The sequence below is a fragment of the Xenopus laevis genome, chromosome 1S (assembly GCF_017654675.1).
Source record: "Xenopus laevis strain J_2021 chromosome 1S, Xenopus_laevis_v10.1, whole genome shotgun sequence".
NCBI classification, from domain to species: domain Eukaryota; kingdom Metazoa; phylum Chordata; class Amphibia; order Anura; family Pipidae; genus Xenopus; species Xenopus laevis.
Window position 1 is genome coordinate 176,810,504 of NC_054372.1, and position 25,844 is coordinate 176,836,347.

Sequence of the window (25,844 nt, forward strand, 5' to 3'; positions counted from 1 at the left end):
GTCCCTTTACTGCATATTGTTGATCTATAACTGACAATTTGCGTTAAAGATTATGCCTGGAGCAGGAATCTAAATCATAAGATATAAGGGAGGACTCATTTGAACTCCTGAGAGGTGTTGGAAACACGGTGCTGGTATTATTGTGTCATAGTCCACAGATAAAAAGTATGTTAAGACGTTTTGTTATATGGAGTAATCTAACTTATGTCGATTACATGGATGGTACATTGTATTAAGGGGGACGCCCCTTGTATTTTAAACAAGGGGCTTACCAAATAAGGGACACAAATATGGATTCCAAAATTGTTTATTAGCTAGATTGTGTTGGTATTAGCATGCCCAACAATACACCACTGTTCTATTATTCAACTAGGAAATTTGATGAACAAGAAGAGAAGCGGAGCAAGAATAGCTATTAAAGGTCACAGGGGCTACCTAAAAACAGGGCACCCCGTAGAGAATATTATGCGGGGTTCTATCATAGGCTGATAGTGTGTAGATATTTTACAACCACAGCAATATTTATATTGGGTTTAACCACCTGTATATGTTGGACAAGTTCAGCTAGAGTACACTTTCTGCAATGCGCATTTGCACAGCCAGAGAACATGAAATGGAATGTGCTATAAATTGTGCAGTTGCTAGTATATCTCCTTATTATATTTATGAGTTCATTACATAGCTCAATCATGAAACTGTTTAAGGCTCTATCAATCTGTGTAATGAATTGGAGCCCCCAGTGGATATGCTAAGGGATCAGTGTTCTTGCCTGTCTGTGTGGGGTTCCCCTGGGTATTATAATTTTCCCGAAAACCGAGAACATATAGTCAGGTTTACTGGTTCCTGGTGAAGATGACCCTTATGTAAATGTTTGTTGTATAAATGTAACAGGGACCTAAGCCTGTAAGCTCCAGTGGGGCAGAGGCTGATGTGAATGAGGAACAATTCCTGTAGAACGCAGCATAAATATCAGATTACTCTTTAAGTGCAAACAGTACTAAGATATAATTAATCCTTTTTGGAAGCAAAACCAGCCTATTTCATGTTTAAATGAATTTCTAGTAGACTTAAGGCATGAAGACCCAAATTACAGAAAGATCCATTATCCGGAAAACCCCAGATCCCGAGCATTCTGGATAACAGGTCCCATACCTGTATATAGAATGCCTGGGTTTGGAACTGTTTGGGTGCTTCCACGTACTTAAGCAGTTCTGTGAAACCCAAAGCATGAAAGGGTTAAAACATATGTTGGCTTTACCAGGCTTTTGTGTGCTTCAGAGTCTGTAGCATTCTGTATATTCGTTTTAACTGAAACATATATATAATGCCCTCTTTGATATAGGAAATAGGGTGTGATTAAAGCCTTACCCTTTCCATCAACTTGGCTCACTGAGAAGGAGTTATACCGTATGTAAAATAGAGATTTGTTATATTAGTAAGGAATCTATTATTTGGAATGCTGGGGATTTTCTGGATCACCATAGCTATTAAATCATTAAAAAGAAAAAATTGTCCACATTTTGTCATATTTGGAAACATGGATTTGTGTAGAGTTAGCATCAAGTCCAAGTTACTATTTTATTATTACAAAAAAAATTGAAATTCATAAAATAAGAATTGTTTGATTAAACAGGACATGGCATGCCTATACTTTTGGAGATTTCCAAATAAAATATCCCACACCTGCACTATACTCCTTGACTTATAAATGCAGACTAATATCTTAGCTTTTCTCAGCTCCTGTTTGAACCTACCTCCATGTGAAGCTGAAGATCCTACGCGCTGCAGTTTCAAACCAGAATCTATCCTCTGTGGCTTTGTGTATAGAAATAAATAGCAGAGCACACACACGCTGACAATGAAGGCGAGCAGGACTAGTGCTGCGATTCCCAGGCCAATCAGAGCTCCTACGCTGCAAGAAGAAACAGTCAATTAACTGAGAACGTGCATCATGTTTCGTGGAAGTGGGAAAAGGAAGCAGATTTGCCATTAAATGACTCCGATTAACCTTTGAGATATTTGCAGTGAATTTGGGATAATGAATTGCATTATTTATTACATATATCTATCGCTATACTGAAATGAATCAACCTTCCGAGTAATCTAATTATTCAATAAAAAGATACAAGATTGTCAAACAAAGGTGCCATGGAAGCAAATGCTGCTTTCATTAATAGACATCCCCTGTAAAATATGTCATTATTACCTGCTGCTACTGTATAATGGTTAAGCTAGTCTCTGTTAAAAAATTACATTTTTAATGTAAATAGGAACCTTAGTAAATGTCCATGTTTTGTTTTTTTGGGAACAGAAAGCCTGACAACAATGTCAAGATGGCAGTCCAGCGGCAATCAAAGATGTCTTAGCCCTGGGCAAGAGATTCCATGATGAATTAACTTGACACTTGCCCCACTGGCTTTTCCAAATGTAGAGAAATGGGTCATATGGGGGAAGAGAAATTGTAAACACCAACGATTTCAGCAAATCGCACCCATTTTACAGCCACATTAACTTCATCAAGATCAAGGGAAAAATAAACCCCTTATTTGTTGTCTGAACAGGTTCTGATAGAAAACCAGGACATTGCAGTAAAACTAGGCTGTTTTATTAACCTGACATCAAACTATCTGGGCACTGGATACAGAACTGGGTATGAAATGGGCATGGCCCTGGAAAAACTGGCACATGTGGGAGTCCTACCCATGGCATGGGGGGAAATGAGTGTTAAAATGTTATTTCAAGTATCCTGCCATTTATGTTAGTTCATACACATATTTGAGATTAGTTTTGTTTTAGCATGGGATAACATTGCTCCACATTTTAGGGGTGCTGCTTCTCTGTATCTCCTGCTGCTCCAATGAAAATAATATGATGAGTCAGAGATTTTTTCTAAAAAGAAGAAAGCACTGATGCTGGAACATGGAATGTGATGGAATAATATCTTGACTGAAGCTTTTAATAATGACAATGCTTTTAGATTCAGTTCTTTGTATCATTCCTCTAATACTGGATGTATACTGTGTATACATTTCCTTGGAGATCATTATGGCAAATGTTTTATTTCAGCCTTTCATTGCTGCAAATGTATAAACGTTCTGCTGTCATGACCTGTTGTATAATTAGAATTTTATGAACCCCCGGTTGTCCATGGATTTTTGTAGATAACAAGCTAGACAGTCCTATTCAGTAGAAATAAACCGATGGCTTCCATAACAAGGGGCTGAAAAGGGATGAAAACATAATTTTGCTTCTTTATAGGTAAAGGTAAAGAGGCAAGACCTCACTTGGAGTATGCAGTGCAATTTTGGGTTCCAGTCCTTAAGAAGAAGGAAAGCTACCAAGGGAGTTTATTGCCAATAGATTAGCCAAAATATTACAAGCTTGAACACTATATTTATTCTATAGAATGCTTTACCATACCCAAGTAAAAAACTCCAGAAGCTCTCTGTTTGTTTAGGATAGCAGCTGCCATATTTGCTTGGTATGACATCACTTCCTGCCTGATTCTCTCCCTGCTCCATATAGCTCTGGGCTCAGATTACAGCAAGGAGGGGGAGAGAGGAGCAAACTGAGCATGCTCAAGCTCGTGCCCTGAAGGTTTATGCTGAAAACAGGAAGTCTGATACAGAAGCCCATGAGTACACAATAGAAGGAATGAAATTAGGTTTTTCTTTTGACAGAGGACTCAGAGCAGCATTACTTTGAGGGGTTACTGGTGTATTTATATAGACCTTTCTGATAAAGCTTACTTAACTTCCCCTCTCCTTTAAAGGAGAAGGAATAGCATTTTACAATTGGGGTGGCAAAAGTTAGGCACCCCCAAGTGACTATTTTCACTTACCTGATCCCGGGCCGATGTTCCGATCAGCAGAAAACTGCCCGGGGTTTTTGTAACGAGCACCACGGAGAGATCCTCTGCCTGCTTTTTAGGTTTTCAAATTTCCCTGGCTGATGCCAGCGCAGTAGAGCGAAAAGTCTGGCTTTACGATCTACTGCACATGCGCAACTGCGAGAAGACCGGAAGAAGCAGGAAGAGGATCTCTCCATGGTGCTTGCTAGAAGAAACCAGGGCCGGTGCGGTTTTCTGCTGATAGGAGTGCCGGCCCGGTGTATCAGCAAAGTAAAAGTAGTCACTTGGAGGTGCCTAACTTTTGGCACCCCCATGCAGGCCCGGACTGGCAATCTGTGGGTTCTGGCAAATGCCAGAGGGGCTGCTATAAGGTCACATAGAAAGTCAGTATTTAGTGGGCTGGTGGTGGCTGTTTGGGCCTCTATGTCGGCTGATTGGGCCTCTGTGTACCTGAAATGCCAGGGCCTATTTTAATTCTCAGTCCAGACCTGCCCCCATGTGTAAAATGCTATTCCTTCTCCTTTAAGAGGGATATAAATGAGCTGGAGAGAGTGCAGAGACTAAGTGCAACTAAACTGGTTAGAGGGATGGAAGTAGGGTTGCCATCTGTCCTGTTTTGACCCAGACAGCCCAGCTTTTTAAAGGGCTGTCTGGGTCAAAACTGCCTGCCAAGTTTTCCAAATTAGGAAAACCGAACAGGATTCCCTATGATTGATGCGGAGATTGGCAAATTGCCATCATAGCACCTCCCCTGACATCACGGCTCCAACCCATTGTGGGGTGGCAAGCCCCATTCACGGACTCAGGTGGCAACCCTAGATGGAAGACTTAAATTATGGGGGTAGACTGTCAAGGTTGGCGTTGTTTTCTCTGGAAAAAAGGTTCTTGTGAGGGGACATGATTACACTTTACAAGTACATTAGAGGCTTTAGGAAATGCACTTTCATTTAAAAGTAGGAGGTTCTTCACAGTGAGGACAGTGAGGTTGTGGAATGCTGTGATGTTGTGATTCTTTTAATGCCTTTAAGAGAAGCTTGGATGATTTCTTAAACTAGCATGTAGAGAGATAGAATAAAGTTTAATAAGAAGACACAATGACGTGTCTGGTTCTCAGAAGGGTGAAGTGTAAAGGGATAAAAATAATAGTTAGCTATGCTGTAGCGCAGCCAGCAGGTGATGCCAAATCCACCTGAGAGCCTATATATGACAGTTCCTTGCTGGGACACTTTCTTCTTTTAGCCTGTAAGATCCAGCAGCAGCAGTAGACTGAAGTGGCAAGACCCGTGGGAAGGTTGGTACCATTAGGGCTAGCTAATGGAAAGCAGTGGCAAGTGAGTTCACTGTAGGAGTGAAAGTTACAGAGGGCTAGCGTGCACAGACAGCCTGTTGTCCCGACAAGGAGTAATAGTTTGGGCTAGAGCCCTGAGGTGATTGTACACCAGAGTTATGGAATTGAGCATTAGGGTCGCCATCTTTGCTTGCAGATAGCATTGGTGGGGCAGATATCATTGGGGGAGGGGCAGTGATGTTGGGGTGGGCATGATGACATCAGATGGTGGATTTATTATGCCAGGGAGGGGATATTGCATCACTTACAGCAAAAATGCAGCTCCTGGTAATGATGCCCCTGATGTCAGGGGCAGGGCTATGACACAGCAATCTGCAATTGGTCGATAGACGTGTTAATCATGGGCAATCCTGCCCGGTTTTTCTTATTTGGAAAACCGGGCCGGAAGTTGTGACCTGGGCAGCCCTTCAAAATATTGGGCTGTCCGGGTCAAAGCTGGACAGATGGCAACCCTAGCCCAGGTCTGACTGTAAGCTGTTTCCCTGCAGAAGGCTGCTATATCAATAAAAATACTAAAAGTTAATTTAAAGGTAAACAACCTCTTTAGGGCCCTGACAGTGGTGGAACTAACAGGGGTAAGGGGGGGTGCACCTGGGCCCGCACCCCCTTGAGGCCTGCCGGACGCTTGCACCAACGTGCATTTGGCGTGAAATTGTTTCAGTTTTTTTAATTATTTCACTTTTTGTGCAGCTCTCCCGCTTGCAATTTCACCAGCTAACTGGTTGCTAGGGTCCAGATTACCATACCAACCATTGAGTGGTTAGAATGAAAATCAGGATAATGAAGAATATCTGACTAGAAAAATAAAATCTAAAAAAGACAATAACAATACAATTGTAGCCTCACATAGCAATAGCTTTTGCCCCATTTGAAAGCTGGAAACAGTTTGAAGAAGAAGTTAAATTGAAAAAAAAAAATTTATATATATATACTATATATATATATATATATATATATATATATATATATATATATATATAATATCAAAACAGGGGGGTTGTGGGAGCACTCTAAAGGCTTTAAAGTATATATAAGTATAATAAATGCTATTGCATATGTACCCAAAACAGGGGTTATTTAGTTACAAAGTTATGATCATAAAATTGATAAGCCACCATACCACGTAAATTGGGCGTTTGTTTTGGGAATATCTCTCCTTTAAAAGCCTGATTGCTGGCTGGGGAGGATTTAGCCCTTAGTGAAAAAACAGCGTTCAACGGACATTGATTACAGGTAATGCTAAAATGCACATAAAATATAAAACAAGTTAGGGACCGCCATTCGGGGTTTACCTTGACGTGGTATGGTGGCTTATCAATTTTATGATCATAACTTTGTAACAAAATAACCCCTGTTTTGGGTACATATGCAATAGCATTTATTATACTTATATATATATACTTTAAAGCCTTTAGAGTGCTCCCACAACCCCCCTGTTTTGATATTATATATATATATATATATATATATATATATATATATAGCTACAAGCAGTGGTGGATGTACTGATTCAGTATAATACTAATGTAATAAATATGTTAAATAATACAAAGTGGCAGATAAATAGAAATGTAAGAATCAGCAAAATTGGCCATTATCTCGTTTTTTATTAAGATTACAGTAATTGTTTCTCCTATTCTTTCTTCTCTACATTTGTTCCTTTTAGCATCTTGAACATCTCATGCATTTCCACTGATCTTCCATTAACCTTATTCACAAGTAATTGATTTCCATTTATATTAATGCACAAGAAAATCAATGGACTTATCATTCTTGTAAAAAAGACGTTTAAATGGAATTTATTTACCTTTCTATGCTGTATTTTTTTCCTCAGACCTTTTTTTTTTTTACAGTGGAGTATAATTCCACCCCATCTTTGGCACTTAGAAATGCTCAACGTGTGGTAAGTGGCTGAGTTGGAAGTTTGGGAGCCTTTATTTAGCTCCACCCTTGGGGGCATCTTTGGCCATTTGTATTGCATTGATACTGGGGTGTGTACAGTAAAGGCAGACTGGAGACATCTTTAAGGGAGGAGGAAAGCTACTGAAGCAGTTTATTGGCAATAGATTAGCCACAAAAGTGCAAGCAAGAAAGCTATATTTATTCTACAGAATGCTTTGCCATAAACAGTAACATAAACAAAGCTCTAAAAGCTCTATCTGGTTGTTTAGGATAGCAGCTGCCATATTAGTGTGGTGTGACATCACTTCCTGCCTCCTTCTTAACTCTGGGCTCAGATTACAGCAAGGAGAGGAGCGGGAGAGAGAAGCAAACTGAGCATGCTCAAGCCTGTGCCCTGGAGTTTTAAGATGAAAGAAGGAAGTCAATAGAAGGAAAGAAATGCTGTGTTTCTTTTGACAGAGGACTCAGAGCAGCATTACTTTGAGGGTTTACTGGTGTATTTATATAGACCTTTCTGATAAAGCTTACTTAGTTTTAGCCTTTCCTTCTATACCACAAAAATGAATACTTAAGCAACATATAGATTATATCAAATTAAGTGGCATATTGGTAAATATCGTCCTTTTACATCTCTTGCCTTGATCCACCATTTTGTGATGGTCTGTGTGCTGCCTCAGAGATCACCTGACCAGAAACTGTAACAGGAAGAAGTGTGGAAGCAAAAGACAGAACTCTGTCTATTAATTGGCTCATGTGACCTAACATGTAGGGTTTGTTTGTGTGCACCGTGAATTCTACGATCCCAGGGGGCGGCCCTTATTTTTTAAAATGGGAATTTTCTATTTATGATTACCCAATGGCACATACTACTAAAAAAGTACATTATGATGAAAATGGTTTATTTACATGAAGCAGGGTTTTACATGTGAACTGTTTTATGCAATATCTTTTTATACAGACCTACATTGTTTGGGGGGTATGGGAGGGGGTTTACCTTCCTCTTGATAAAGGAGAAGTTTGGTAGCTATTATCTTGAGCAAAGGTTTGAAATAGACTCAACGTCAGACTGAGGGGTGTGGGGCCAACCAGGGCTGTTACCTCAGGGGACCCCACACCGCCCAGCCCCCCCACTCCAGTTTGTGTCCTGTAAGAAATATGAGATGCCACAAGCACCCCCCTACCCCACCATGTGTACTAGTGATGTGCGGGTCGGGATTTTCCTGACCGGCACCCGCCTGCCACCCTCCCTCAGCCCACGCCCGCCAAAGCCCGACTTCCATTTACAGACTCGCGCTGACCTGCCCCGTCGATGACATCACAATAAAAGTTCAAACCAGAAGTCTGAAGCCGGTGTTTGTAAGGTCGCTGGTGGGGAGAGCAATCGGAAGAGCTGAATCTGCACCTGCCCTCGACCCGGAGAGGGGGGTGCAAGGTCGGCCCCAACCTCCATGACCCACAGGTCTCAGGCTGGCCTGCACATCACTCATGTGTACATTTTAATCTCTGATGTCGCCAAGATCAGAGGGGAGATCAGACGGGAGCAGGTTTGGAGGGGCAAATCAGGGCAGGGCCCAGTATGACACTGAATGGAATGACATTTTTTATTTTCTCACTTCAACTGTACCAGTATATAACTTGTAGCGATTACAGATAGTTGGACCGTGGTCTCACTGGGGAAAAGACCTTTGGGTAAATTTCCAGACACTCCAAAACAGAAGCAAAGACAGTTCAGTTCAGCATAACTGGTCTTTGGCCAGTTTATTGGAAGATTTTCAGTGAGACAAAATACAGAAAACAAAAAACCTAAGCCTGTCCGGCTATAACTAATACAAAGGTACTTCCCTTACTAACCGAGGACAAGGGCCTTGTGCCCCAGTCCCTTACAAAGCAAAATGCCCGAAATAAGTTTTTCCACACTTACATGGCAGTTAGAACACAGAACAGCAACTCCTGCTTTCCCCAAGGTTCTCTCTCACTCTCTGAAAACCCAGCTCCTTTTTGTAGGGAACCAAACCCTGTGCAGCTGCAGCCAAATCACCTTGCAGCTACAGTACCTGTCTGGGAACCCAATTCACTTGGAGCGGCCTACTGGACTGGAGGATTTTGTACTTTTGACTCCAGGATTTCTTAAGCCAGCTTTTAATTGAGCTGAACAATAGGCTTTTCACCTTTGAATAAACTTTTTGTATGGTGTAGAGTGTGAGATTCTGAGATAATTTGCAGATGGTTTTCATTCTTTATTATTTACTTTTTTTTATAATTATTTTACTTTTTGTTCAACAATTCTCCAATTTGGAATTTAAGCCATTTTCTGGTAGCTAGGGTACACATTACCATAACAACCAGGGAGTGGTGTGAATGAGAGTCTGATGTATGAATAGGAGAGAACCTAAATAGAAAAAATAATTAATAAAAAAACTATAAATAACGAAGACCAATTGAAAAGTCACTTAGAACTGGCTATTCTATAACATACTAATACAGTGAGTATTTTTAGATGAATTGTGCATATGTGAGGCAATTGACTCTGGGGAACAATTCAAAGGTGGCAGTATATATATATATATAGGGTTCCCACAGCATGCTGCATCAAAATGCACCTAAAGAATAGATCTGGGATTTATTATGACAACTCCTCATTGATGAAACCCAAAGAAAAATAACTCAGTAAGTTATATATGATGCAAATGATGTGCTTCTGAGAGCTTACAGTATAACAGATTTGTTTTCAATTATAACTGGAATTTAAAAACAGTGACCTCTGGGTTAATATATCTATAAATACCCTGTACAGCCTACAGCTACGATAACAGCCTATTAAACTCCTAACCTGTTATAAGGTAAACATTTGCATTTCATTTTGAGCCTGTAATAAGAAGGCAGCTCTTAGCAGGACTACAGAGATTTGATTGGGCTACTAAAAACCCTGATCAAAACATTGTTGTTGTGCACCATAATTTGTGTTGCTTGCAGGGCGTGCCATTTCTGGGGGTGATCTGCACTTTAAAGGAGAATTCAACCTGTAATAATAAACCCCCTTCTCCCTACCCTGGGTAAACCACCCTCCCTCCTCCCCCCAGCCTACCTGCCCCCCTGGGCAAATGCCCCAAATCTTTTACTCACCCATACGTGCAGATTCTGGCCTCAGAGTTCACGGCAGCCAGTTGGATTGAATTTCCGGCCCTGAACCACTGCGCATGCGCCAAAAGTCATGAAAATTTCAGAAACATTTTACACCAACTGCGCATGCACCAAAACTTCTGAAAAAGACCGAAGAAAGAAGATGGCGTCTGTGAACTAGAATCTGCACCGAGGGCTGAATAAAAAAATGGCATTTGCCAGGTGGGCAGGTAGGCCGGGGGGAGGATGGAGGGGGGTCTACCCAGGATAGGGGGAGGTTTTTTTTTTATTACAGGTTGAATTCTCCTTTAAAGGAGAACTAAAGCTTAACCAAAGAAATAGGCTAGAAATTTTTACATTATTTTTGGGGTTTCTGTACCCAGAGCCGTGCCAGTTGTCCTAGGCAACCTTGCCGGTCACAGCCATGGCTTGTCGCAAATTGACATTTACATGCACAAATAGCAAATACAGTCAGAGAGAGGAGACCGTAACTGGGGTAAGCGACAGAGGAGGTACGTGCCTGGCGCCCCCACAGCTTTTGCGCCCTAGGCACGTGCCTACTCTGCTTACCCCTAGTTTTGGCCCTATCTGTACCAGCCAAAGGCAACCATAGCCCTTTAGCAGTAAAGATCTGTGTCTCCAAAGATGCCCCAGTAGCTCCCCATCTTCTTTTCTGCTGATTCACTGCACATGCTCTGTGCTGCTGTCACTTACTGAGCTTAGGGACCCACTCACAATATACAGTACACATAGAATATAAATAATAAGGCTGATTAGTAATTAATACAGATAATTACTACATGGCAGCACAGAAACCAGTGCAATTAGCATCAGAATTTAATAATCAGCCCTGTAGCATCAGCTTATATTACAGACCAACCTCATTTTCTGCTGGATAATTAGTGACGAGCCCTAAGCTTAGCTTCTCAACAGCTGCTCAGAGCCCACTGAGCATGTGAGTGTCACAGACACTTTCCTAGATGGTGACCCCCTGTGACAAGTTTGAAGTCCTGGATCATTGCTGCTATTTAATATATAAACTTTAGGCTGGTGCAATAAGTTCATAATTTAAAATATGGCATTTTTAGCCATATTAATTTTTAGGGTTTAGTTCTCCTTTAAGCATCAATCTGTGAGCCATAAACCTTCATTTCATATTTTCCAGATAATAAGAATGACATTACTGTCTTGGTCTCAGCTCTACTGTCACATCCCTGGAACGGTGTGTCTTGTCAACGCTTTGTATAACCCTACAATAGAGTTGTCTGTCAACAGAATATAGTGAAAGAGTGTTAAAGGCCACACATATACATTTGTAAAGAAAAAATATATAAATCTTTAAAATAAAACATGATTGAATTGTGTGTGTTTCTTAGAATATTGTACACCTTTGTTCTTGGAAATTCAAGAAGGCAGCCTTTCACCTTCTATTTTTTTATTCTTTGCTAATTAATACGGGTAGACAAGAATTGATACATGTCCACTAAAACATAGGCACTGGGAAATGTGTTTTTCTTTCTTTTCCTTCAATATTTTCTACATAAAAGGCAGCTATCATTTGAAGGCCATTTGCTTCTTCACATCATAATGATATATATGGATCGGGGTATTCTCTTTGCCACACACATTACTTTCCCCCTTGAGTGATTTGCCTTATATTATGTGAAGGTGACATAGATAATGAACTACTGGACTTAATTGCATAATTAAGCATTGATGTGTCAAATCAATATGACTTATTTAGGTTCTGGAATATCAGGTTCCTTACTTGTAACAAGTCAGCCTTTGCGCTCAACACTAAATTCAATATATCAGCTGTTTTATTCATGTTGAACTGCTAAACCAGATTAGCTTAATAGGTGTAGAACATTGGTAATCAAACAAGCACAGATATTAGTTTGGCCTTTTGAGAGATGTTTCTGGTTCTAGATTACTCAATTTGAACCTATAGGGAATTTACAAAAGATATTGCACATACACTGTAGGGCAGTTTTCCCCATCAGTGGCCAGGCTCAGATTTCTGGGCATGCCACATAGGCCCGGGCCTAGGGTTGTAAGATTATGGGAGCGGCATGCAGCCCTCTGGCCACAACTGAACCTATCCCCACCTGGTACTCTGAACCGCCGGCCACCGCATCTAAACCTGCCCTCCCAGTGCCGGCAATTGGAAGAATTGCGAAGGAGGTGAGCGGGTCGGGGGGCGAGCTGGCCGGCGGTGGGGGGATGATCATGTCGGCGGTGGGGGGATGAGCGGGTGGGGGGTGAGCACAGTCGGGCAGGGAGTGTGCGGCCTAGGGGCGCACATTTTAATAATCCGGCCCTGTCGGTACCTCTTGAGCAACATTTTGCTCATCAAACCCTTAGATGTTGCTCCAAGTGGCCTCAAAGCAGGAGCTTGACTTCCTGGTTTGGAGGCAAGTTTTGGTTGCATAAAAAACAAACGTACAGCCAAATACAGCCTGCTGTGGAATGCCAGTCCACATACCAAAATACCCAATCACAAAATGCCCTTATTTGGCATCTCCAGGGACATCTTCATATTTGCGTTGCTCCCCAACTGCTTTTACATTTGAACGTGGCTCACAGGTAAAAAAGTCTGGGGACCACTGATGTAGGGCTAAAATTGCAAGTGCAAGATGAAAACCAAAGTCAATACTGAATGATAAAGACGATTCCATATACAAATTTGTGGTTGGAGGCAGCCAGCAGGCAGAAACAAGTCCATATATACTGTACATGCCAGGGGTAAAACCAGGAGATTAGATAAGGAGGATAGGTGGCAAGACTTAGTAACAAGGAGGAATCAGGATCAGTCACTATAATACAAACATGAGCCAATGATCCAGCAATAGCTAACAGACAGTCATTGGTTTATATAGAGGTTGGATTAGTAATCGTCTGCAACTGACCTTAATGTGATGAGTACTGACTGCAGTCTGGGTCTGGTGGGCTATTCCTTTTCAAAAATATGTTCCTTTTGGAAACATAGTTAGAAACTGCAGCTGCAAAATTGTGCAAAAGGTCAAATAAACTGTGTTCCCCAAGACTATAGCAGCTAAAGCCAGAACATCTATACATATCTAATGTATCAGCCTGTACCACTGATTCAGGGAGAGAATTCCACATCTTCACCGCTCTGTTAAAAACCCCTTCCGAATATTTAGGCGGAACCTCTTTTCTTCTAATCGGAATGGGTGACCTTGTGTCAGCTGGCAAGACCTACTGGTAAATAAAGCATTAGAGAGATTATTATACGATCCCCTTATATATTTATACATAGTCATCATATCACCCCTTAAGTGCCTCTTCTCCAGTGTGAACATCCCCAATTTGGCCAGTCTTTCCTCATAGCTAAGATTTTCCATACCTTTTACCAGCTTAGTTGCCCTTCTCTGTACCCTCTCTAATACAATAATATCCTGTTTGAGTGATGGAGACCAAAACTGTACGACATATTCTAGATGGGGCCTTACAAGTGCTCTATACAGTGGAAGAATGACCCCCTCCTCCCATGATTTAATGACCCTTTTAATACAGCTCAAGTACCTTATTTGCCCTTGATGCTGCTGACTGGCATTGCTTGCTACAGCCAAGTTTATCATCTACAAGGACTCCAAGGTCCTTTTCCATAATGGATTTGCCTAGTGCAGTCCCATTAAGGGTATAAATGGATATTTTTACATCCCAGGTGCATGACTTTACATTTATCAACATTGAATCTCATTTGCCACTTAGCTGCCCAGATTGCCAGTTTGTCAAGATCCTGTTGCAAGTGCCACATCCTGGATGGAATTAATTGGGCTGGATAGTTTTGTGTCATCTGCAAACACTGATACATTACTAACAACACCCTCCCCTAAGTCATTAATGAACAAGTTAAATAAAATTGGACCCCATACCGAGCCCTGAGAGACCCCCACTTCTCCAAGTAGAGAATGTCCCATTAACAACCACCCTCTGAACAACTTCATTAAGCCCAACAGACCTTAGTTTAGAAAGCAGTCGTTTGTGGGGCACAGTATCAAATGCAAAATCCAAATAGATCACATCTACTGCTCCCCCACTATCCAGAATCTTACTTACCACATCATAAAATGCAATCAAATTTGTCTGACATGACCTATCCTTCATAAAGCCATGCTGATTGCTGCTCATAATGCCATTCACTAGGACAAAATTTTGAATGTGATCCCTTAACAAGCCTTCAAATAATTTTCCCACCACAGTTTACTGGCCTATAATTGCCAGGCTGAGATCGTAAATCCTTTTTAAATATTGGAATAACATCAGCTTTTCTCCAATCCATAGGCACCATACCAGATGAGAAAATCAGAAATAGGGGCTGGTCTAAGACTGAACTAAGCTCTCTTAGAACCCAGGGGTGTATGCCATCAGGCCCTGGAGCCTTGTTTACATGAATTTTTATTAAAGCTTTATGAATCATATCCTGAGTCAGCCACTGACTAGATTGAGCCGAGCCATTAGTGCAGCTATAATTCTAAAGAATTTTTTTGTAAAAATTTTTGATGTTACTGTTCCTTTAACAGGAGCAGGAACTGCAGACCTTGAGAGGAAAAGTTCAGATGTAAATGTCCATAAGTAAAGGTTGCCTTCAAATAGGATAAAAAAGGCACAATAATCTTTTAGAAAGTGAGCTTTTTCATTAATGCACAATTCTGCCCATTCAGGAGTGTCACCCTCTAAAATATGATTAATAATAAGTCTGCTTTTCAAAGAATTAGGTAATTTTAAAAAAAAGGAGCTGTGGCAAGCTCTTAACTGGATTTCAAAAAATGAATCGTCCTCAACTCTATAGTTCTTGTGAGAAGAAACACTGAAACACTGAATAGTTAAAGGGGTGGTTCACCTTTGAGATAATTTTTAGTATGATGTAGAGAGTGATATTCTAAGACAATTTGCAATTTGTTTTTATTTGTTATTATTTATGGTTTTTGAGTTATTTATCTTTTTTATTCAGCAGTTCTTCAATTTGCATCTTAACCAATCTGGTAACTAGGGTCCAAATTACCCTAGCAACCATGCTTTGATTTGAATAAGAGACTGGAATGTGAATAGGAGAGGCCTGAATAGAAGGATCAGTAATAAAAAGTAACAATAACAATACATGTGTAGCCTTACAGAGCATTTGTTTTTTAGCAAAAGAGCCAGAAAAAAAGGCAAATAATTATAAAACTATAATAAATAAATAATGAAAACCTATTCAAAAGTTCCTTAGAATTTGCCATTCTACAACATAATAAAAGTTACCTTTAAGGTGAACTACCCCTTTAAGAGTTGTAGTTCATCCACTTTGCTTAGCACAGAGGAGTTACCAGCAGGCTCTTTATAGTATGGCTTGGTAACATGGTGTTCCCATATATCCAACAACTTGGATATATTGGGGGCCTAAAATGAATTTGCTGATGTTTGTTACTGGCTGTTATTGGGCCAGACAGCAAATTAATTTTAGGGCCCCGACATATCCAGAGGTTGTCCTTTTTTTTTACCAATATATGTTGAAATTGCAGGGTCTGCTTCCTCTGTAGTTACACCCCTGTATCCAAAATGAAATGGTATGCCAATTTGCCAAGAATTTGCGTAGAAGTAGAGGGTAGGGGAGCACCATACATCAAAATACAGTCATAGGACGATGGTGTGCAAGGTCAAGTAGATTAGTCAAGTAATAAGCAAAAAGAAAGAAAGAACTGACCATTGAATTGCACTTACCCATCTGCAACATCCAAAACCTCATAAGTGTATTAATAAAATGTAACTTTTAATAAATTGGCAAATAGAAATTCTAGCATAATTCATTTAAAAGGGTCGCAGAAAATCCAGGGGCAGAGGGTTGGTCTAATGTGGGTATAGCAAAAGAAACAGTGGTATGTAAACCTGTGATGTTTAAGGGAGACTGAAATAGGCATCCATATATACACCCCTTTCACCCACATAGAGCTCCCTCCTGCGGGTGATATCGTTAAGATCACTGTCTGGAGTAATAAAACTTCAATGTCTGCACATTGATTGCCAAACAGACCATATTGTGCCTCAGGCGCAAACAGCTGTAAACCAGGCTCAGTTGTGCCTCAGGCACATCTCTATAGTTGAATGCACTGACTAACCAGCGAGCTGTAGTGTGCTGTCAGGCACGCCTGCACCATGTGTAACCTCTCTATCTGAGTTGCGCCTCAGGCACACCTATGCAGTGAGTAACTAACTGTCTAGCTAGCTATGTTGTGCCTCAGGCACACTTACTAAAATGGACAGCGTTCACAAGTGGTGCTGATCAAAGCCTTAAGTAAACCCACCAACCCCTTCACCCACATCAAGAACCCTCCTGGGCCAAGTCCATGAAACCACTGACCTAACGTCAGAATACGATTCTGCCTCCCCTCGCAACCATTAATTAAAAATGCGCCAGACACGCATTTCACCCAAATCTGTCTGGTTTTGTCAAAGGCATTTTCTGTCCCCTCACTTTAAAGCTTTGTTTTAGATGAATTATGCTCGACTTTCTATTTGCCCATTTATTAAAAGTTATGTTTTATTAATACACATATGAGGTTTTGGATATTACAGATGGGTTGGTGCAATTAAATGGTCAGTTCTTTCTTTCATTTTGTTTATTACTCTATTTGTCAAGAAGCAGAACAGTAACATTCCTACTTCAAGGCACTTGTTCTCCTACCTCACACTAGTAACAATCATGCTGATGCCCTTGTACCATTTTGGGTTGGATTATCCTTGTGGTGTGTTTAACAGTTTTAATCCCTTCCCAGTCCTGGATTAGGAAAGGGGTATAAGAACAGACCCATATTGTTCCACGCTATGTACAGGAAGGACTAAGAGTTCCCAATACAAAGTAAGTAGCAATATAACACACATGCAAACTTTGGGATTAAGCACAAACTCTGAGGGTTGCCAGAATTAAATTTAAAAATATGCAAATGCATAATGGATTAAGGGCAAAGTGTGAGCTGTCTGCCAAGACAAACTCGAGAGTACAAATCAAGAGTATGTGTACCTAATGAGAACAGGGAGTACCATAATTTAATAAAAGTAGGGACCTGAACTTATAAAGCAGCTGCACCTTAATAAAATGCTGAAAGTTGTGGGCTGAAGGAGCACCATCCATCACCACCAAGAACATAATAGAACATATACCCACAAAATGAGTTATCAACATGAAAAGCCCCAAACAGAGACTTTCAATAAGCAGAATGAAAAGAAATAAATATTCTGCATGAGAGTACTGAAAATTTGCTCTTCATATGGGTGGGTTGTGTGGTCAAGGGCTGGACACATCTGGAGATCACAATTGCTTGGTGAGTACAATCCTAACCTGGCCCATGACTCTTTTATGCAGTTTGCAGTTTGATTGAAGGGACACCAAAGTTGACCGTTCTTGTCAGAATGATGGACAATATTGTCCATAGAAAAAAATAGATTGAATCAGATTCAGATGGTACTTAATGTAATTACATTATTTAGCTTTTTTTTACAATGGCAACATTTATTTACTGATACCACAATGAATGAAAATGAATAAGGCTCGTCTCAGACTACTGAAATTTTGCCATTAAGCAACTCCCAAAAGAAACCATATAATTTGATTCTTATTCACATTGATTTTTTTATTTACTGGCTCACAATGAGAGGTAAATTTGACTCGGTATTCACAGCCCTGCATGCACACTGAGTTCAGTGTCTTGTTGTAGAACACAAATCCAGAAAGTGAAAAGCTCAATTTGCACAGACGAGGAGCAAAATGCACAATGAATTTGGGGCTATCCTTTGCACATAAAGGTTAAAGGAAACCATGATACTGGAAAATACATTTTAGAGTAGATTAGTCCCTTATGAAGAATACTCAAATATAGCAATAGAAACCTGAGTTAAGTATTGGTCAAGAGCACTAAAAGGTGCCAAAGTCCATAGGACAGACAGTAGGTATAGAGTTTTGCTCACTGGCACTCCCTAACTTGTGTGTCTCGGGGGAGATAGATAGGTGGTGGTAGAGATCTGATTGTTAGGGTAATATATACCATTGCCCTAAGCCTTGGCCATAATATGACCCTGCCGTTGAATTCTGGAGGACTGTCACTCAATATCACACCTTATTTTTACCTTTTGACTCTGCAGTCACCATAAGAATCTTATGGTGGAGACAGTAGCCTCTAGAGAAGTAGTGTATGAGTACCTTTGAATATAGTCTGCCAAACATGGACCCTGTATGAGTAATAATATTAAATAAATACATAAAAAATAATCTAAATCTTTGCTAAGTTTTAACATATTTGTCTACTGCAAAGGAAAGTACATTAATTAAGGAAAGGTGAAAAATTATTATTAATAGCAGTCTTTGCAGATAAAATAAAATAAAAAACTACTGAAATTTTATATAAAGTGGGTCATTGAGAAATCCTCACACTCAAAAAACGAGGGAGCCATAGAATACTAAGGCTTCCCCCCAAAAGCAAAAATAATAATAATAATAATAAGACAATCAGGGTAATTTATCAACAATCGGCACATTTGCCCATGGCTAGCAACCCATGGCAACTAATCAAATTACTGCATTCTTTGTTCTACTTGCAACTGGCTTTAAAAAGCTAATCATTGATTGGTTGCTATAGATAACTGCCCTTGAGCAAATTTGCCCTGTGTTGATAAATGAGCCACATTTGTGTCTCAATAGAATCTATAATCAGTCTACACCCAGTGGCTATCAGTTAATCCTTTTATTCAACAATAATAACAATAAGTGGTTGGCAATCCTACTCATTTAAAAAAAATCCATTAAATACTGTATAAAAACAAGAGGACTTCTGGGGTGGAGACAACCAGGCAAGCCATATTTTACACAAGCTCCTCTGCACCTAACAAAGAAAAGTGCGGGTACCCTGAATTCTGCTTCATCCCCCCTGGGGTGCAAAGGTAAGGAGAGGATAAGCTAGCAGACAAAAGCCCACCTGCAACTGGGCTAGCTATCTGCTATACTGTATTTACCCGGAGTCCAGAGCTCCATGTTAGCCTCATCTTCCGAAGTTGCCTGAAGTTTCCGCATGAGGCAACTTCGAGTGACTTCGGATAACTAAGCACACCGATTGCCATCCCACCGGCGGTTTACATTCTAGCCGGCGGGAGGCAGTTGTCACTGGGCAACAAATCTTCCAGAATCTGAGCGTGTGTCTCTGCCCTGAAGCTGCGCATTGATTAGGAGGTGCTGACAACGCCATGAATTCTTGAGACCATGGTCCACTTGTGGATCCTACATACCATCTCGCTAGCCTTCTGCCCACAAACAACTACCAACCTGACCAGGTGCCGCTTTGATTTTTTTGTCACACTGGCCCAGGCTTCTACCAAAGGCACAACGTGGAGTACCCCATGCCAAGCCACATTCACCGATACCTTGGAAAACAAGGTACTGGGTATACAAATAGCAGAACAGTGATATATATTGTACCTTGGGGCCCATATAACTACGGAAGGATTCCCTTCTCATGACAAATACAACTCATACTTAAAAACTGGACCACAGGGAACTCGTGCTGAATTTCTGCTTGGCTATTGCCATACTTATATTCACATGACTCTTCCCCAGCTCATGCCTCATAAACAGGGGAAACAGAACTGTGGGAGACTAGGGGGAGGCTACTAATAGAGAGGGATCTTTGCCCAGTTGCAGGCTGGCTCAGAAAGCAATGAGACTTACCGTGCAGATCTTCTGAGTGTGTCAACTTTATCACAGGCAAGATATGTGAAAAACATTTCCTCTGGGTACCTTTTGAATCTCGAGATGATATCCTTCCCAGACAACATCCCCTTCTGGCTAGAAATATATTTTCCTTTTTGCAAGCCCAAACATATACCAGTAGAACCATTGGACTTTTATCTCACACAGACTGTAATAACACCCTAGATAACATTCTCCTAAAAACCAACTTCAGAAAGGGAGCTGTATCCCATAATTATAGGTTTTTACAGAATAAGTGTAGACTATACTAACTTAACCACCGGCCTAGACAATGGAAAAATGCAGACATATCAGGACTAAATATGGAAATTATATTAAAAGACAGTTTTGAGATAATCTACCCTCTCGCATATATAGAGAAATTACTCAGAACTTGTTGCACAGAACCTACCTAACATCAGAAATCTTGTTTAAATTGCAAAGAAGGGAAATTAGCAATTGCCCAAAATATGTACAGACAAACGTTGACTTACTGCATTGTCTGCGGAAGATTGTGGAATCAGGTACGAGACTATTCCCTGAGACACTTGGTTAACTACGTCCCACTATCACCGACGTAGGCACTTTTGGGCATAACCTCTGGTGTTCATACCAAAATGACAAGAGGAGCAAAAAGATTACTGCTAATACTTATCGCCGTGACCAAAAAATCTATACTGCAAGTCTGGATTTCAAACAACCCTCCAACCATCAAACTAATTTTGAAGAAACTAGTTAGGGTGCTCTATATGGATTGGTTAAAGGCATCCTTAAATAAAGACGCTGTAGTCCAAAATGTTTTTGAAACATGGGAAACTTTTATTGATATTGTTCCAAGGACAGTGAAAACCAAAATTCATGCATGATCCAACCTACAGATTGAGTCACACTAAGGTCCATAAATCCCACCGTTATCCCTGTAATGGGATTAAGAAAAGTGTACATAGTGACCCATATAAAAGTGCCTACCAAACAAAGTCTTGCTGATGATATTGGAAATCTCATAAAGACAGAGAGTATTCAACTTTCTTTCATCTTTAATTGTTTTTCATCATTTTTTTCGGAGTTTTTTCCCGAATCCTACACATTTTTCGTGATTTTTCCAGCGCAGACCACAGAAACTGGTCTGGGAAAACTGGGACCTCTCCCACTGACTTACAACCTTAGTAGGACTAGGGATGCACCGAATCCAGGATTCGGTTCGGGATTCGGCCAGGATTCGGCCTTTTTCCACAGGATTCGGATTTGGCCGAATCCTTCTGCCGAACCGAATCCGAAACCTCATTTGAATATGCAAATTAGGGTCGTGAGGGAAATCGTCTGACTTTTTGTGAAAAAACAAGGAAGTAAAAAGTGTTTTCCCCTTCCCACCCTTAATTTGCATATGCAAATTAGGATTTGGATTCGGTTCGGTATTTGGCTGAATCTTTCACGAAGGATTCGGGGGTTCTAAGTAGGGCTGAGATGCTGGATTTTCGAATTCAAACTATTTGCAGCCTCACGGTTTAATAAATCCTGAAAAGTTAGTTTTTTTTTTCCACTAAATATTCAGATTTTATATTAAAAAAACACAATTATATCGAGCATTTGGACTTTGATAAATAACCCCCTATATATATATATATATTTGTGTGTGTGTGCTTTTGTATTATTCAGTCTGACTTATTATTGTACTACGGGATCTATTTAACAAACCGGCAGCATCTTGGGCATTCACATGATGAAAACAATAAGGGGTAAAAATGCATCAAGGGTCGAATATCGAGGGTTAATTAACCCTCGATATTCGACTGGGGAATGAAAATCCTTTGACTTCGAATATCGAAGTCGAAGGATTTTGCGCAAATACTTCGATCGTTCGATTGAAGGAATAATCATTCGATCGAACGATTAAATCCTTTCGAAATGAACGATTCGAAGGATTTTAATCCAACGATCGAAGGATTATCCTTCGACCAAAAAAAGTTAGCCAAGTCTATGGGGGACCTTCCCCATAGGCTAACATTGGGTTCGGTAGCTTTTAGGTGGCAAACTAGGGGGTCGAAGTTTTTTCTTAAAGAGACAGTACTTTGACTATCGAATGGTCGAATAGTCGAACGATTTTTAGTTCGAATTGTTCGATTCGAAGTCGTAGTCGAAGGTCGAAGTAGCCCATTCGATGGTCGAAGTAGCCAAAAAAACACTTCGAAATTCGAAGTTTTTTTTCTTCTATTCCTTCACTCGAACTTAATGAATGGGCCCCTAAGTGTCAGGCTGTACTTGCTGTACATTTGCTTTTTTCCAACCTACTGACTATGGGTAAAATGTAAAAATGTAATTTCATGAATGCAATAAAAAGTAAAAAAGAATCAGTGCAAATTGCCCTATTTCGTGTTACAGCAAAAAGCATTTTGTTTTGTAATGATTTTCAGCCTCGGATAAAATCTGTTTGTTCTGACATATAAACCCATTGTTTAGTCTCTGCTATATGTTAATCTGACACTGCTTTTGGATGTTGTTTAGGGATGAAATGATTTTCTTAAGCCAATTTAGAAAAAGTAATGAAAGATACAGTGTGAGGTTTGGCCGGGGGGGGGGGGCGAAGCCTGGAGATTCTAATTGCTTGTGAATGACTCCAGTTCCTCGCAATCAGCCACCGGAAGGCCTCAGAGAATAACTTGATTTAAGCTTCATTTTCTTTCAGTTCATCCTATTTAAAGTTAATTTGAAAGCCCAGCTTGTGTGCACTGTGTGTGCAGTGCAAGTTATTGTTATGGGTTTATTTCCCTGAAGCCTTCAAAGTATATGCCACAATAACTAAATAAACCCAATTGAATATTTACTGCTTTGCTCTGTGCTGCAGGTCTCATCAGGGCTAAGATATCAGAGTTTATTAGACATGTCATTGGACTGCTGCAGGGGGACGGCAGATTTAATATTGGGGATCAGAGGACCCTCAAACCCTGCAGTACTCAAGCAAGCAAAGCACAATGTGGTCCCTGGTAGCACTTATAAATGCAACTGGTGAAGATGGGGTAAATAGTGTAATTTATGACACTTAAGGGGGAATGTTATTAAAAATGGCAAGCATTATTTAAAATGGTATTTTTGTGAATATTTAGCGCTAAAAAATAAAACAACTCACTGGTGAATATTACATTGCACATTATCGCTAATCAAAGATTATGTAACTAATGCAAACCTAAGCAACTTTCTAATGTTCATTAGCTTAAGCTATGCAATGGTCTTAATTTTATTTGTAGGTGACATTTATTCAAAAAGACTCTTATGATTCCTTCCTCTGATGTAACTATTCAGATGTCGGTCCAATCTATATTACAATTAAATAATGTATAGTGGGTTCCAGGTATAACAGTATTCAGCATTAGGATGCAGCTGGATCAGCAAGACCTCTCTCTAACAGTTGTTGAGTTTGAAAGAAGACATGGCTCCATAAAGTTCAACTGCTTTGTCCAAGTGAAACCTGCCTAACTACTGGTTGATGGAGAAACCCCATCTGAAGCCTCTCCAATTTGACACGGAGGGGCCAAAAATTCCTTCCTGCCTCCAAGAAGGCAATTGGAGCAGTCCCCGTTTGTACTAAGAGTTAGTTTCTTTCTAAAAAGGCATCTAATCTTCTATATATAATCATTTCTAATTAATAAATTCTATCTGTGAGTCACACTGAGAGCTCAGGCACTTACATAATAGAGTTCTAGCCACTCTTAGGCTTGCTTAGCACTTGAGGCACACTGGGCTTTTTACTTACCCCTCAGTGCAGATTCAGGGCAGCTGAGTTCACGGGCACCTTCACATCTTCTTCTCTTCGGTAATCTTCGGGAATAGAGCGGAATAACAGCACATGCGCAGTTGGAGCAATCTTCTGTTTCGCTACAACGGAAATTGCCGAAGCGCCAGAAGAAGACCCAAAGATTTTCGAAGAGAAAAAGATGAGAAGGCGCCCGTGAACTACGATGCCCTAAGGGGTAAGTAAAGAGTTGGGGGCATTTACCAAAGGTACCACCTAGGCTGGGGGGGGGAGCAGGGAGGGGGGTCTATGTAGGGGGGGACGGACAAAATAGTTAAGCACAAAGAACCCCATGCTCAGTTTCATAACTAGGGAAAATATTTACACTTGCAAAAGAAAAATCTCGCTTGCTGCTCCAGAAAATGAATTTGAATTTGAGTCAGTCACATAAAAAGATCTTTTATCTATCATAAAACATTTTTCAGCCATACCTTTCCCATGTTTTTATTTTATAACTAGGAACGAAGCCACAGTGTATGACAGTTGCATCTCAGTACAGAAAACACCACGAGGACAAGGCTGCACTTGGGCTTGTTGCTTACCTTAGAGACCACATGTAGCCATGCTTGTATGGAAAGTAGTTCCCCGGCTCACCGCAGCAATATTTCAAGTCAACAAAACCACAGCAGTAGATCAAATCTGAACCATCTTCTTTCCTGGGACATCCAAAAGTATCCACAAATGTGTTGTTGGCTGTGTAGTAACTGGCACAAGACTCTGCAAGACTTCTTATCATCCTGGAGAACTGAATATTCTCTTGTAGCATGAGCAACAATTTATCCAGGTAGAGCCACCTAAACGCCTTTGCCTCCCCTTTCCTCCCTCACTGACTCTGCAGCTGCAGCAGATCTTTTTTTATAGCTCTTTATATACTTTCATTTAATGCTATAATGGACAAAGATACCTTCCTGATGTAGCTCATTACTGCCATCTACTGTACGTTCCCCCATATACATTGATACTACCATCAACCCTACTCATGCCTCCCCAGTTTGGGTACTTTATCACTGTAAATGCAAATGTATATATTTATTTAAGCTAGCTAATTTTGCATGTTTTCCCCAGGAGACCAAGACTTATGGATAATTTAATGTAATGGAAAATTATGCTTCGGTGTAAATAAAGTGCTGTTAAGTATAATGAACTATAAAGGGGGTTCTGTAACCAGCGTACTTGGATTTGTATGGGAAGTTATGAATTCATAATTAATTTATTTAGCTTTCTAACTCTAATGAAAGGGCTGCTCAGGGATCATGATGGAAAATGTGTTTAAGAGGAAAGAAATGAAAATCTTTCATCACTATACAGCGCTTGGATTTCTATAACAGATGGAGGAGAGAGATTTTTTTGAATCGAAGTGCTCTATTAGCATATATAAAGAGGGGTTAATAGATACAGAGGGTGAGGGGGAGGGAGGAATAGGAATAGAATATATATATATATATAATAATCTTTAGGTTTAAGTAGCAGTAACCGCTGAACAAAGAATCCCTGACAACAAAAGCCCCAGGAAACGGTTACATCTGTGCCTTTCTCAATAAGACTTTGAAGCCCTTGTAACAGAATAGAGAATTATCCAAGTGAAGTAGCTCAGCAACTGCCTTTTAGCACAGAACCAGCCAGTGAGTGCAGAATGGCAGCCCTGGGAACAATGGGAATCAGTGCAGGAGCCAGAGGAACTCTATTTAATACACAGGTAGCATTTGCAAAAAAATATGTGACATTATAAAACAGAATTCAGTTCTAATAAAAAAGAAATTCCGTTGCCGTATCAGTATATTTCTAATTTACCTCAATTGCCAGTGAGCACATTACACTGCACATTATCTATACTATCTCTATCTATCTATTGTATCTATCTATTGTATCTATCTATTGTATCTATCTATTGTATCTATCTATCTATCTATTGTATCTATCTATCTATCTATCTATCTATTGTATCTATCTATCTATTGTATCTATCTATCTATTGTATCTATTGTATCTATTGTATCTATTGTATCTATTGTATCTATTGTATCTATTGTATCTATCTATTGTATCTATCTATCTATCTATCTATTGTATCTATCTATTGTATCTATCTATCGTATCT

At 40.1% G+C, this 25,844-nt stretch overlaps 2 protein-coding genes across 2 annotated transcripts in view; both read right to left on the reverse strand.

The window, feature by feature from the left end:
* Positions 1-24,724, reverse strand: part of LOC121399529 (protein shisa-like-2B) — a 37,143-nt gene extending 12,419 nt beyond the window's left edge. The window contains exons 1-2 of the mRNA XM_041580558.1: positions 24,289-24,724; positions 1,755-1,912 (exon numbers count right to left, since the gene is read on the reverse strand). Of these exons, the coding sequence (XP_041436492.1) occupies positions 1,755-1,912; positions 24,289-24,512 (382 nt within the window). The 5' untranslated portion in view covers positions 24,513-24,724. The remainder of the gene's footprint in view (positions 1-1,754; positions 1,913-24,288) is intronic.
* Positions 6,729-25,844, reverse strand: part of rgs7bp.S (regulator of G-protein signaling 7 binding protein S homeolog) — a gene marked incomplete at its 3' end in the record, with an annotated part of 66,343 nt that continues 47,227 nt past the window's right edge. The window contains 8 exon segments of the mRNA NM_001092181.1: positions 6,729-6,764; positions 7,660-7,680; positions 10,566-10,578; positions 15,415-15,429; positions 18,601-18,626; positions 20,211-20,231; positions 24,747-24,782; positions 25,172-25,193.